Source organism: Mya arenaria, chromosome 11 (genome assembly GCF_026914265.1).
Source record: "Mya arenaria isolate MELC-2E11 chromosome 11, ASM2691426v1".
NCBI lineage: Eukaryota > Metazoa > Mollusca > Bivalvia > Myida > Myidae > Mya > Mya arenaria.
In genome coordinates, this window is record NC_069132.1 from 64,572,729 (window position 1) to 64,586,813 (window position 14,085).

Below are 14,085 nucleotides of genomic sequence, written 5' to 3' on the forward strand. Positions count from 1 at the left end.
TATTTTCTTTCTATTCCATACATATTTGTGTACGAGCTCAACAAAGGCAAAAGCACATTTGACAAAAGTAAAAATAATGACATAAAACACAGTACAGTGTTTTGAAATAACGAAGAAGCAATTTTACAAAATTCACTGCAGCTACATTTTGTTTTGCATACATGTACATGTACAACTTAAATGAGATTACAATAAATAATTAAATATGAAATACCAATATAAAACATTTATGGATATTAAAGGCACCAATATATGACTAGAATTCTGGATCACATAGTCATAAAAACAGTTAAACAGTTAAATACATGTTCTTAACTTCTATGATGTAATATTACGGCAAATGAAAATACCAAATTAACACTCTGTGGACTAAACTATGTTTGATCTACTAGAGAGATGTTATATTGATTTATACAGTTGGAACTAACTTCTATATAGTTGACATTAAGTATAACTTATATTAAATACATTAGGTGTTTCTTCTACAGATGACATTAAGTTTATCTTCTATAGTTGACATTTAGTGTGCTAGAGTAGAATGTTGCGAAGAAATCTACAATGATCACACCAAATACAATGTAAGTACATGTTATGATGTGGTCATAAAGATTTCATTGAAATGATAACCATACAAAATATTTTTCACACAAATTCTCTACGGAAACACATTTCAATACATTCCCTTTTTGAAATTTGTACCAAATTGGAAAACTCCTATCATTTTTTCGCGTTCATTAATTACTTCTTATATCAGCAGCAATTGGTAGCATGTGAATAGATTACAACAAAATTCACTTATACGAACCCTATATATTGAACGCTGCCCTTGACAATGTGGTACAAAACACATACAACACCTACTACCCTCGTGTTTAAAATGATACAACTGTCGCTCCATGCTCGTATATTATTTCACTAACTCGGGTAGTAGGTGCAGTTACTATTATATTTACTTCTTAAATTACAACTGATAAATTGATTGCAAGATTTTCATCCATTCTTTTTTATATGGGGGCGAGGTTACATTTTTTCCTAGATGACTGCCTCGCCAAATTTAATATGTGTTCATGCTCTTTCTTATGGCATAAGGGACCATATACATGTGTTTCTAGACTAACACCATCGTAACAAACGCCGTTCCCGGACAGAACAGATCCTAGTTCAACATTTTTATTTGAGTCAATAAATTTTAAGGGGAGGAAGAAAGAGGCAGGGATGAAAATCTAGCAATTAATTAATAGTCTCCAAACAAAAAATAATGTCATGTTTGTTAACACACGTTCATAAATAAAAATATAAATCCAACATACATAAAATCTTCGTGATAAATCCATAAAAGTGACACTTCATAACACATACAGGTAGATAAGGCATGGTTTAATGCAAGAGAAAACAATGCAGTTTAACAAAAAATCTGGTCCCTTTTCTATCCTGAATTTAAAATGGAAACTGTATGTAAAATGATAATGAACTAGGAATATTTGTAAGTTGTGATAAAAATAATGCATTCTCATTTTAAAAGGCTACAATTAAAAGGTAACTTCAGAAGACGGTTACTTTTCTATAAATAAAATGCAAAAATAATAAAAACAAAACAAAAAGTTCTTTCTCAGACATCAAACAGTTACGGTATAAATATGTGCACCCAAGTAATATATATTTTTACAGTAGTGCAAGCATGTTTTACATAATCAGCTCAGTCTTGATAATATCTGTCATGTGTTACTGGTCAGACTGAAAAAACTGAGCCAATGGCACGTGCATATTATAGCCTCTTTCAAGGATTGCCACTTATATTCGTAAAACGTACAGTAAAGGAAATAAGAAGAGGCACGATGCTGTGGATGACTAAACTGGTATGGGGTATGGCTTAACAGGGAATAACAGATCCAGACAAAAATCTTGAGCACAGGTAAAATCACTGGAAATGCCGCTCTCCTGTGCAAGAATGATAAATAATTCATGAATGTGATTGTGCTGGTAGATAGGAAACATGATGTAAAACACAAGATTTTGATTTTTCTTCTTAAGACCTGCTCCCACCTGTTGGGCTAAAAAGTTAAAATGAAAAATTAAGCACCAAAGAATGGTTGTGTGGCAATGATGATTGACATCTAAAATGTAACACACGCAGAGAAAAAAAGTAGGAGTGGATCTTGATTAAATGTAGGCTGACCACACTTGTGTGTGCATCCACTTTGTCATGGTAACAAGATGCAGTAAATCAACCCCACGGCATGTCAGAGCATCCACTAAAAAATAATCCTGTCCAACTATAATCGGGGCCGATTTTGATATAAATTTGATTTGAAGAGAATAGCTTCTGAAATAATTCTTTCACATGCAAGTAAGAAGAATGACAAAAAAATAAATACTAGTTCAGCATATATGCCAAATAATTAAGATAATCATAGTGGTTAAAGGCAGATGGTTCCAAAATATTCTATATTTTAATGTCATACTTTTTTGAATTATTTCAATGATATGGCCTTTTTACATTAGCATCACCACATAAGGGAGAGAGTGGTCTAATAGTATAGGTGTCCATCTCTCACCCAAGAGGTTGTAGATTCGATCCCCACCAGGGGTACTTTCTCAAGGCCTTTCAAAATGGACACAGTACTGGTTTTTACCCAGGAAACGGACTCGAGAGTGATTCTTTAAAAAATCAGCTGTAGTCACAATCGAGCTAAAAGAAATAAGAACAAACAAACACCACATGAACAAAATGCTCTAAAATTCCAAAACGCCTAACAACTGTGGACTATGTGGCCTAAACAACATGTTGAGAGCAGACTTGTTTCAGGAGCGGGACGGTGAAGCTGTAGGGGTTAAAGGTGACAGGAACAATCTCTGCCTCGTGAACTTCAAACACGGGACTCTGACATACGCTACAGCAGCCAGCATTCTGCAACATGTCTGAAACAGAAAGAAGAATGAAAAATTATAAAAGTAATAATTTCAAAGCATTTATTTGGGAATTGAAAAAACAGCCAGCCATATGTTCTTCCAGTAATCTTTTCTGAAAAATGGTAAAACAACAATTTCAAAGCTTACATACTTCAAGGTTTTTTTGTTGTCTTTTTCCAATATTAAAGCTGATATTTGCTAATTTAAAAAAAGAAGAAGTTATTATTTAATCTTTATAAAACAAACCTTATATTAAACAACACAATAAAAACTTTTAAAACATCTATAAAGGTAAATGTTATTTGTATTACAGTCAAACCTGTATTAAAAGGCCACCTTTGGAAAAAGGTCAAAGTGGCTGCTCTAAACAGGTGGCCACTTAATCCAGGTGGGAAATTTCTGCCACTTAAGCTTTGTTTAAACAGAGGTCAATCATATATATATCTTACAACCACCACACACCGAGATCATTATCATCATCATTATAGAAGTATGGTATAAATGTTTATACCGTACATGTAATATTTGTTTTAGGTATTGATTTTTAGGAAAAGAGGAAAATTGATAAGATCAAAAATAGGGTAGAAAGGGGGTATTTATGCATTCATGTAGTTATTCAGCAGATATTTGCTTATGTTAGCAATGCAAAGAAGTATGTTTTTCCCAAATGTGTAAAAAAAATGCTCTGGAAAGCTCTTTTCAATTAAATAAGTTCTGTTTGAAAACTCTAGTTTATTGTTGTTATAGTAAAACAGCCCACATATAAATGATTAAAAAGAGTATTTGAGTATTTTCAACTTTTGTAATTATTTAAGAAAAATTCCCAATTTCACGAAAAATGATAAAAATAATTTCCAATTCCAAGGGTACAGGTTGTTTTCACAAAATACTGCGAACACCCCTCCCCATCTTCTGTATGATTGTGAAGTACTTATCAGGCCATCACCTAATAACTTTCAGTGAGCTAAATCTTTAAAGTCACATATACAACCACAATGCACCAGTCAATTGTAACCGTGGCCCCCCAGGTCCAGGGGTATATCGAGGATAGCCGGGGAAATGGGCCGTGTTTTTACCTTCCAGGTGGTCCTGCAGTGCCGGGTGAATGCGGTGGTTTTGTCTTCACGTCAAACAAAGAGGGAAATTGGCCTTATCTAGGGTCCCTAGGGTACGGGGGCATTTAGCGAGGGTTTTACCAGCAGTTTGTCCCCGCTGGGCGGATATTTTGCCCGGGCTTGGCTGGACCGAAAGTCAAAGTCCCCGCTATTCCCTGGACCTGGGGGGGCCGTGGTTACAATTGACTGGTGCATAACAACCTTGCAAACCACCTTAAATACCTCATAAAATCCAGAGAGCTGCTAATGCTCCTGTTTTTTTTATTAAAACAAGGGACTCAATAATTATTAAAGCTAGAGTCATGGACCTTGCTGTACATGTGCAAATTTTCACTTGCAACATGTGTACCAAGTTTCATCTGAATGTCTTGAACGGTTTATAAGTTATGGCCAAGGTTACTGTTTTAGGGCGATATGTCACTGGAAACAAAAGCAAGGCTACTACAATACACTGGTTTTGTTCTTCGAAAACAAACAAGCTAAAAACAAAAAATACCTTTCAGGTGAAGAGGCAATGCTGTGTCTAGTGGAATGTGTCGTTTGATTATCTCCCTTCCAACCAGATCTAGGAGCCTGGGAAAACAGTTATCTCCCTTGGAAATGGTCCGGCTCATGGCACGGTAGCTTGTCTCAATTAAAAGTGGATTTCCTTGAGCTGAAAGAATAAAAATAATTAAAATACTTTGTATTTTAGTTGAATCATCAATTTACTTAACAAAGATTATGAAACAAGGTATTGCAACATTATCCTAATCAAGCAACAGTAGTTTGGTTGGAATGAACTCCTGCTTTGGTGTCATATGACCTGTAAAAATTAAGTGACATTTAACCTAAAATATTTATTTTTTCAATCAGATTTATCAAACAGGTCACTTCTTCTAGCGATACTACATAACAACTATGAATCTCTGCAGGTTAACAATGCCAGAAAATCTAGGACTGCGTAAATATTGGATATTCAGGCATTTCGAGATTTTCTGACATTGTTAAACTGCAGCATATCATAGTTATTACATGCTAGATCATTGGTAGAAGTGACCTATTTGATAAATCTAAAGAAAACTAATAATATTATTATAATTGTATTTATATTGATCACCATTGTATGTGTACAATTGTACAATGTAAAAGTTCATGTCACTAAATAGGTCTTGTGCATAAGATCTTTATACAGTGGAAACTCACTAAACCGGATCTCCACAAAACCGGAATCCCCGGAATACCGGACTTTTTTCAGAGTCCCGGTTTTCCCCTTCTATTTTCAATGTAAAAAAAATCCCTACAAAACTGGACCCCCGGAATTCCGGATACCGGACAAAAAAATCGAGAATATTTGTTCGTTGTCAATGTAATTTTACCTCACAAAACTGGACATATATTTGTTCAAACATGTCAAAATGATTTTGTGTATTAGGAATTTGCGAATCGCGTGTCACTTTGTTTTGACAGCCGGTGCGTTGTTAAATATTGCACCTGTGATGTTGTGTTAACTTGATAATCGATAATGATGATTGCGCTGTGGATTGACTGCCGCGCGATAATCAAACGATAATCAAACTTGAGAAAAGAAAAATAATTGAACCATTAATTTGTTTGTTGCAGAAAATAGAAACGGTTATTAAGTGATCATTTTGGAGGGTTGTTTTATCTAAAGACTTCTATGATTGAATCAGATTAGAGCGGTGCATTAATTAAACTATCAAACATACTTAACAAGCATTAAATTATGTGTTAATTACGTTAAATTATGCGTTTTCATTTAATTACAGTTTTCAACTTCCCTTTAAAGGTTTACTCAGTTTAAATTTTGAGTAAAAATACTCCGTACATCAAATCTTCACTAAACCGGAATCCTCACTAAACCGGAAATTTTGCCCAGTCCGGACCATGTCCGGTTTAGTGAGTTTCCCCTGTATAAATTTTATAAATAAGGTCACGTTTAAGTTGATGATGAAATAACAATGAGAAAAACATTGCTTTTTATGAGTCAGAATGTTTCGCAATGACTTACACTTGACTTCATCTTGTATGGGCATTTGTAGCTACACACACAAGTATATGTTCAAGTGGTGTTTCTGACACCTAAAGGGCCCCTATCCTATAGTATCAATGTGACTTACCTTTGAGCAGTATAGAACCCTGTAGGTTGGAGAGCGTATAAGGGAGATAACTCAGTTGGTTGTCAATCACTTCCAGCCGAGAAATGGAGGACACCAGCCCCAGTCTACACGGCAAAGAGCTTAGTCTGAAATACACATTGATGGTTGTGAAAGACAATAACTACTATAAATACAACTTGTTAATAAAAAAATCTAGGATTTAGAACCCAGATATAGAGGAAAAGGTGTTAGTATCATGTTTTTGTCTACACAACGTTAAACAGTTCATTGCAAGTACTAACTGTTCACTACAGCACAGGAGAAAGAGGTACTCATTTGTTACTATTGACAAGAAGGAAGACGTATTGGATCAGTCTACTTTGAACAAGGTAGGCAGGTACTTACATATTACTGTTGACTAAAATGGAACACACATTTGAGCAATCCACTTTGAACAAGGGTAGGCAGGTACTCACTTGTTACTACTGGCTTAAAGGGAACACAAATTGGATCAGTCCACTTTGGACAAGAGTAGGCAGGTATTGTACTGTAATTAAATTGTTACTACTGACTAGAAGAAAACACAAATTGGATCAGTCTACTTTGGACAAGGGTAGACGGGTACTTACTTGTTACTGTTGACTAGAAGGGAACACAGCTTGGAGCAGTTCACTAGGGCACCGGGTAGACAGGTCAAAGAACAACTACTGACGTCCAGCGTCTCCAAGTTGACCAAATGACCTGAAGAATTTTAAAAATCAAAATTACTGTACTTTTTCAATTCTGTATGAGAAAAGTTTATACAAATTCGATAGATAATGCCAAACTATCAAAGTATTTTTTTTTCAATATTATATGTGGAATTTTCCATATTAATATAAAATCTACAAAAAAAGAACTATTCTTTTAAACAATGGGGTTGCAGTTATAAACTTTGTATATTTTTCAACGATTGTGAAGACAGTTATGATAACTTATACTAAGTCACTCTTGTTGGCAAGATGTTGTGCATGAGTGTGGTCGTGTGTTGTAGGGGGGAAACCAGAGTACCCGGAAAGAAAATCCACTTGTCTGTCTTAGTGACCTATAACCAAACTCACGTGTGCCCAGGCTGGGAATTGAACCCGGACGGCCTTGGTGAGAAGCAGGTGTGTTAATCACTGCGCTTACCGGACAAACAATGGAATTGTTAGCTTACCTATCTTTTCTGGTAACATTTCCAACTTGTTAGCACTGGCATTTAACCACTGTAAAAAGAAATACAACTGATATAGAGTTGGTTAAAATTTCATCATAACACATACCTAAATGAAAATATTTTTAATATTTTTTTAAAACTTGTTAAAACACTTTTGACACAATAGAAGAAGTAATTTGATTTAAATTATTTGAAACGTCAAATATTGAAACGTCTAAAAAAATAAAATCCTTTCTAAATGAGGCTACAAAAGCTTATAATTTTCTTAAGCTTTGTATAAGAACTTTAATATATTGGTATGTACATGAACAAGGTAATTTCAGAAATCTACCAAACACGTACCTTTAATTGGAACAGTGAGAACACTTCATCACAGATGAAAGGCAAGTTGTTATGACTAAAATAGAAAAACAATATAGTGTAAAGGCCAAACAGCTATTCAATCAAACAAAGTTTAAGAGCCAATCTTGCAATCTAACACGGAGAGAATGCTAGCTTGTCTATTGTTTTTCAGACAAAAAGGGAAATAACTCAATAAGCATTAAAGCCAGAGTTATGGGCATTATTATACATGTGCATATTGACGATGGGAACATTTGTACCAAGTTTCAATTGAATATCTTGAACAGTTTTTGAGTTTCAGTTATTTCAAGTGTTGCACTACAGCGACGACTTTAAGGCCATCAAAATACCACAATAGTAAATAACCTAAGGCATACACTACAGGCCCCAATTTCTCGAAACTTCTTAAGTCTCTGATAACAGGATTAAGCTAAGCTCACTGCTTTTCTTTTTCAATGATATGCATTATATTTGTTTCGCTAAGAATTTTCATACTTAAGATAGGACTTATGATCACAATAAATCATTTTTCATGTATCAAAATTCAATTGTTGTTTGTATTTTGGCTAATTGAAATACGCTACTTAAACCAGTTAAGCTTCAGAAGTTTCGAAAAATTGGGGCCAGATGAGTTAGTTTAATACAAGTAAGTGTCTTATACCTGATATCCAGTATCAGAAGCAGTTTTAGTCTGGAGATCTCTGGTGGTATGAGTTGTATCACGTTATGGGATAAATGAAGTTCTTCTAGTCTCACTAGTTTACTTATAAAGCCTGAAAAAGAAAATGGATTTATTGTTTATACTTAAATCATCTATACTTAAAGACTATTTGTTTTTCATCTTACTTAAATTTTAGATTGATTGTTGATATCCACTGAACACGGTGGAAAAACTGCTTTATATGATCCATCCACCCTGTTGAGAATATGTTCATGAACTGATGAACTGTTTATGAACTGTCCATAAATTTCTTCGAAAATTCATCAACATAGTTCACCAACAGATCATGAACCAAAGTTGATTAATTTTTCATGAACTGTTCATGAACAGTTCATCATAAGAAGTTCATGAACCGTATGCCATAATTTGAGTGATTTTGTGTTTCAACTAACTTGTTGGTGTTTTATTTTCATTATATTAAATCATATTTCTGTTTTGAACAAAAAGATATGATTTGGAAATGATCTATGGCAGACAAGGCTGTTATACAATCTTTGACTGGACCATTATTTATTTCTATAAGCTTCCTCTTTTAGAACTTTACGATCTTGTTCATAAAATAATAAATACTTTTTCTCGAAACATAATGAGCCATAATTCTTGAAATACAATATTTCAATTCTCATTGCAATTCTTAAAAGGACACAATAGGTTCATAGATAGATGCATTTTGTCATATTCAATTTCAAAGCATTATAATCTTTAACTCATTTAACTTAAATAATCTAACAAAAAAACAAACATTAGATTTGTGTACTACAAAAAATATGGTTTAGTGATATTTGGCACTTTAACACTGGGGTATTTTATAACGGCTAATATAATGAGCGCCATTTAATTACAAAACAGCGGCAGTTCTTCTAATCATGAAATGTTTATAACCATAAATTCTTGTTCTGAAATTACATATAAGGGATAAAACATCATAGAAGTTGTTTTGCTAAGGGAAACAGTGTCGTAACTCATAATCAGTTTTCTTGGAAACGTAATGAATAACTTCCCTACAATGACATGAAGATAATGATCTTTGTAAATAAATAATGGTTTTCTCACCTCTTATAGCAAACATGGGGAATAGCAGAAAGCCTTCGTTGTTTTTGCAATCAATATAATAGGATATATGGCCCACACATGCCATTAATCAATTAACTGATGTTACAATAAGTGCATGTCAAAATGAATGGAGCCATTAGGACCCAAGAAGTTATCACCATACAGAAATCAATTCTGTGATAAGGAAATGACTGTCATCTTTAGACCATGGAAAATGATAATGTCAGACGATAAGACTGGTGTTGTAGCTTCATTTGAAATTATTTTATGTGTTAAAGTGGATAACAAATGGATGAACTTACTGTTTGGAACAGTAATTTTAACGAAATACAATTATGTCAGCCTATTTCTCTGTAAAAAAGCCTCCAGACTCATTGTGTTATACGAACCAAACATCTTTCCATACTCACTGGGTTATACTAACCAAACATATTTTCATACTTACTGGGTAATACCAACAAAACATATTTCTATACACACTGGGTTATACCAACCAAACATATGCCCATACTTACTGGGTTATACTAACGAAACATACTTCCATTTTCACTGGGTTATACCAACCAAACATATTTCCATACTCACTGGGTTATACCAACCAAACATATTTCCATACTCACTGGGTTATACCAACCAAACATATTTCCATACTCACTGGGTTATACTAACCAAACATATGTCCATACTCACTGGGTTTTACCAACCAAACATACTTCCATACTCACTGGGTTATACCAACCAAACATATTTCCATACTCACTGGGTTATACTAACCAAACATATGTCCATACTCACTGGGTTATACCAACCAAACATATTTCCAAACTCACTGGGTTATACTAACCAAACATATGTCCATACTCACTGGGTTATACCAACCAAACATACTTCCATACTCACTGGGTTATACCAACCAAACATATTTCCATACTCACTGGGTTATACTAACCAAACATATGTCCATACTCACTGGGTTTTACCCACCAAACATATTTTCATACTCACTGGGTTATACCAACCAAACATATTTCCATATTTACTGTGATTTACTAATGAAACACATTTCAATACTTACTGGATTATACCAACCAATAATATATCTGTACTTTATGGGTTCAAGCAACCAAACATTCTTCCATTTTTACTGGGTTAAACTGACCAAAATTTCCATACTTGTTCATACCAATGAAATAGTTTTCCATACTTTAGTCCTACTGCGTAACAGCAACCAAACATATTTCCATACTTACTGGGTACGTGTTTAAATGTGTTGTGGCTGATATCCAGGCAATGAAGCTCCGTTAAAGACCCCAGTGTTTCCTGAAAGTATCACCAATGTTCAGTTAAAGGAGGGTAAAATGAGGCTGTCAGCATAAAGTACTTCAAGATACACCCGAATTAGGACTTCTGATAATTCCCATTATTCATAATCTTAAAATTCGAGAGTCTCATTATACTGGAGCCAGGAATAATGGTGTAATCAATTCTTCATATTCCCATATAGGGCAATTACTTTTGAAACATTTGAGCAAGCTTAATGGCACTGTGAATTGCCCATGTGGGGCAATTAATCCAGTCACACTTGAGCAAGCTCACAGGCAGCGCGAATTGCCCATATAAGGCCATTAATATAGTCACACTTGAGCAAGCTCACAGGCAGCACTGTGAATTGCCCATATAAGGCCATTAATCTAGTCACACTTGAGCAAGCTTAAAGGCAGCACTGTGAATTGCACATATAAGGCCATTAATCTAGTCACACATGAGCAAGCTCACAGGCAGCACTGTGAATTGCCCATATAAGGCCATTTATCTAGTCACACTTGAACAAGCTTACAGGCAGCGCTGTGAATTGCCCATATAAGGCCATTAATCTAGTCACACTTGAGCAAGCTCACAGACAGCACTGTGAATTGCCCATATAAGGCCATTAATCTAGTCACACTTGAACAAGCTTACAGGCAGCACTGTGAATTGCCCATATAAGGCCATTAATCTAGTCAGACTTGAGCAAGCTCACAGGCAGCGCTGTGAATTGCCATTTTGGGGCCATTAATCTAGTCACACTTGAACAAGTGCACAGGCAGTGCTGTGAACTGCCCCCATATAAGGCCATTTATCTAGTCACACTTGAGCAAGCTCACAGGCAGCGCTGTGAATTGCCCATATAAGGCCATTAATCTAGTCACACTTGAGCAAGCTCACAGGCAGCGCTGTGAATTGCCCATATAAGGCCATTAATCTAGTCATGTTTGACTTAACTTACAGGAAGCTCTGTGAGTTGATTTTTCTCAAGACTGAGGACCTGTAGCCCCCGGAGACATCCAATCTCTGCAGGTATGGACTGGAGATGGTTCCCATTCAGGTTAAGGCAGGTAAGCTGGGAACCAACAAACCCCAGTCTGCTGGGACATGAGTGAAGACCACCACAGCTGAAATATATACACATCTGGTCATTAAAGTGTCAACAAGCTAGGAACAAACAAACAGCAGAATGAAGATCCATACAACTGAAATATATACACATCTGGTCATTAAAGTGTGAACAAGCTGGGACCAACACACTCCAATCAGCTCGGACATGAGTGAAGACCACCACAGCTGAAACATAAACACATCTGGTAATTAAAGTGTGAACAAGCTGGGACCAACACACTCCAATCAGCTGGGACACAAGTGAAGACCACCACAGCTGAAACATAAACACATCTGGTAATTAAAGTACGAACAAGCTGGGAACCAACAAACGAAAGAATGAAGAACCCCACAGCTGAGATATATACATATCTGGTAATTAAAGTGTGAACAGGCTGGGAACCAAAGAGTCTGTGCTTTAAATGCTACCATGTTACAGACCAGGAAAGGAGGCAAAGCTTTGATTATATGGTTACAACTGCAGGAACGGAAACAAAAGCTCTGGGGCTTAGTATATTTCATCAAATATCCTTTAAACAGCAATTCCATATCATACCTAGGTGAGATTTTCAACAGACAGGCCATGTGTTTTGAAACCTTCCTTGGTACAAAATTGTTCCTAGAATTCTTCTTGAAACAGCCTCCATTTATTAAATCACCAATTACTATATCAAAATTAAAAAATTACACTTTTACTATAAATCATATCTTCAATCTAAACCTTTATTTAATGAATAAGTTTTGCATTCATTATATTCAATAACAAAGAATATACAGTCATGTATGATTTTCCGGAACTATTCAAAGCAGCTTACAACTATTATGAGCCTTCTTTAATGGTGCCATTACACCAAATGATGTTACTTTAAGGAGACATCCCTTATAGAAAGAAAACAAGATATCGGATAAAATGACAGTTTTGATCTAATCAGAATTCTGGCTTTGCCCTTGGGTTTGTCAAACAAACAAGGCTAATTCATTTCCTGTTTTTATCAGAGATGATTCTGGATGTAACATCTAATCTGCAAAAACGTCAAGGGCAGGCCAGACACAATTTGCGGCTTTATTAGCCCTTCATGTTTGGGAAGATTAAACAAAGCTTAAACATTTCTCGAAAAAGATTTGTTTGGCAATAATTGAAGACATTTCTGTTTAACATTATGGCTAGAGTTTATTTATTTATATGTATATTTATAGTAAAGATAATGTTCATTTCCTCCACAGTCTTTTTAATTTGACACTCTTATTCAAAATTAATACACATGTATAACAAATATATATTTTGAGTTATCAACTTTTATCTACTTACTTAATATTGCATTTATGGAAAATAATAATAACTGATCACACGATGGTTACTGTGTATTTACTAGCTGAACACCTATATATTCTTTGATTGGTGAGTGCTAAAAGATTTACTGTGATCTACTTTCGTCTCATAATGTAGAAATACTGTGTTTTCTGCAACTTTGTTTCAAATTAAACTCAGTTTCCTTCATAAGAACCAGTGTTCTCGACATTTATTCATTTTTTTTGGTAAATTAAAATATTTGTGTTAATTGGTGTAAATTTTATTTGGGAGTAAGAGTTCATCTTTAATAGTTAGATTAAAGGTGGAAATCAAGGGAAAATATTATCAGTCAACATTAGGAAATGGGCAACTTGCCTTGCCTCAATTAAGTTCATAAAGATCTATTTAAGCTTGACTGTAAAGACAGCTATCAACTGATATAAATCACACTCAAGACCATTCTGAGAGACCCAGAGAAAGTACCATGAAGTTGGTGAATTGCAGCCATTTTTTTGCCTAGATCACTTTATCTACCTCTTTGTTGATTTATTTGAGACATAAAAACAGTTTAAGTAACCACAAAAAAACAATGGTCGTATAAAAGACCTATCCCCTATAAAAATAAGACATAAAAACACTGGTGGGTTCAGAGAGGGGGACACACAGCTCCTCCCAAGGAAACTTTTGATGCGCATTGAATGAGCCTTAACTTGCAAAGGTTGATCTCCAATTCATATTGTGTATGTGTTGTAATTACTTTCAATACTAATAGTTTGTTATGAAACAACTTAGCTGTTATCTCTACTTAGTGACAAAATTAGGCAATTTCATTTTTTTTATACATATATCTGAAAATTGACTTGACAATATGTCCAATAAAATTTAATGTCACATTTTATTAATAATCATCAAAGAGAGCTCTGTCAAACACAAGGGCACAG

The 14,085-nt window shown here is 34.8% G+C and overlaps 1 protein-coding gene across 1 annotated transcript in view; it reads right to left on the bottom strand.

Moving 5' to 3' along the window:
* Window positions 1-14,085, bottom strand: part of LOC128207140 (leucine-rich repeat-containing protein 58-like) — a 35,368-nt gene continuing 21,283 nt past the window's right edge. The window contains exons 5-13 of the mRNA XM_052909912.1: window positions 11,705-11,870; window positions 10,689-10,758; window positions 8,326-8,437; window positions 7,665-7,719; window positions 7,323-7,371; window positions 6,754-6,865; window positions 6,146-6,270; window positions 4,522-4,680; window positions 1-2,919 (exon numbers count right to left, since the gene is read on the bottom strand). Coding sequence (XP_052765872.1) covers window positions 2,774-2,919; window positions 4,522-4,680; window positions 6,146-6,270; window positions 6,754-6,865; window positions 7,323-7,371; window positions 7,665-7,719; window positions 8,326-8,437; window positions 10,689-10,758; window positions 11,705-11,870 — 994 coding nt within the window. The 3' untranslated portion in view covers window positions 1-2,773. The remainder of the gene's footprint in view (window positions 2,920-4,521; window positions 4,681-6,145; window positions 6,271-6,753; window positions 6,866-7,322; window positions 7,372-7,664; window positions 7,720-8,325; window positions 8,438-10,688; window positions 10,759-11,704; window positions 11,871-14,085) is intronic.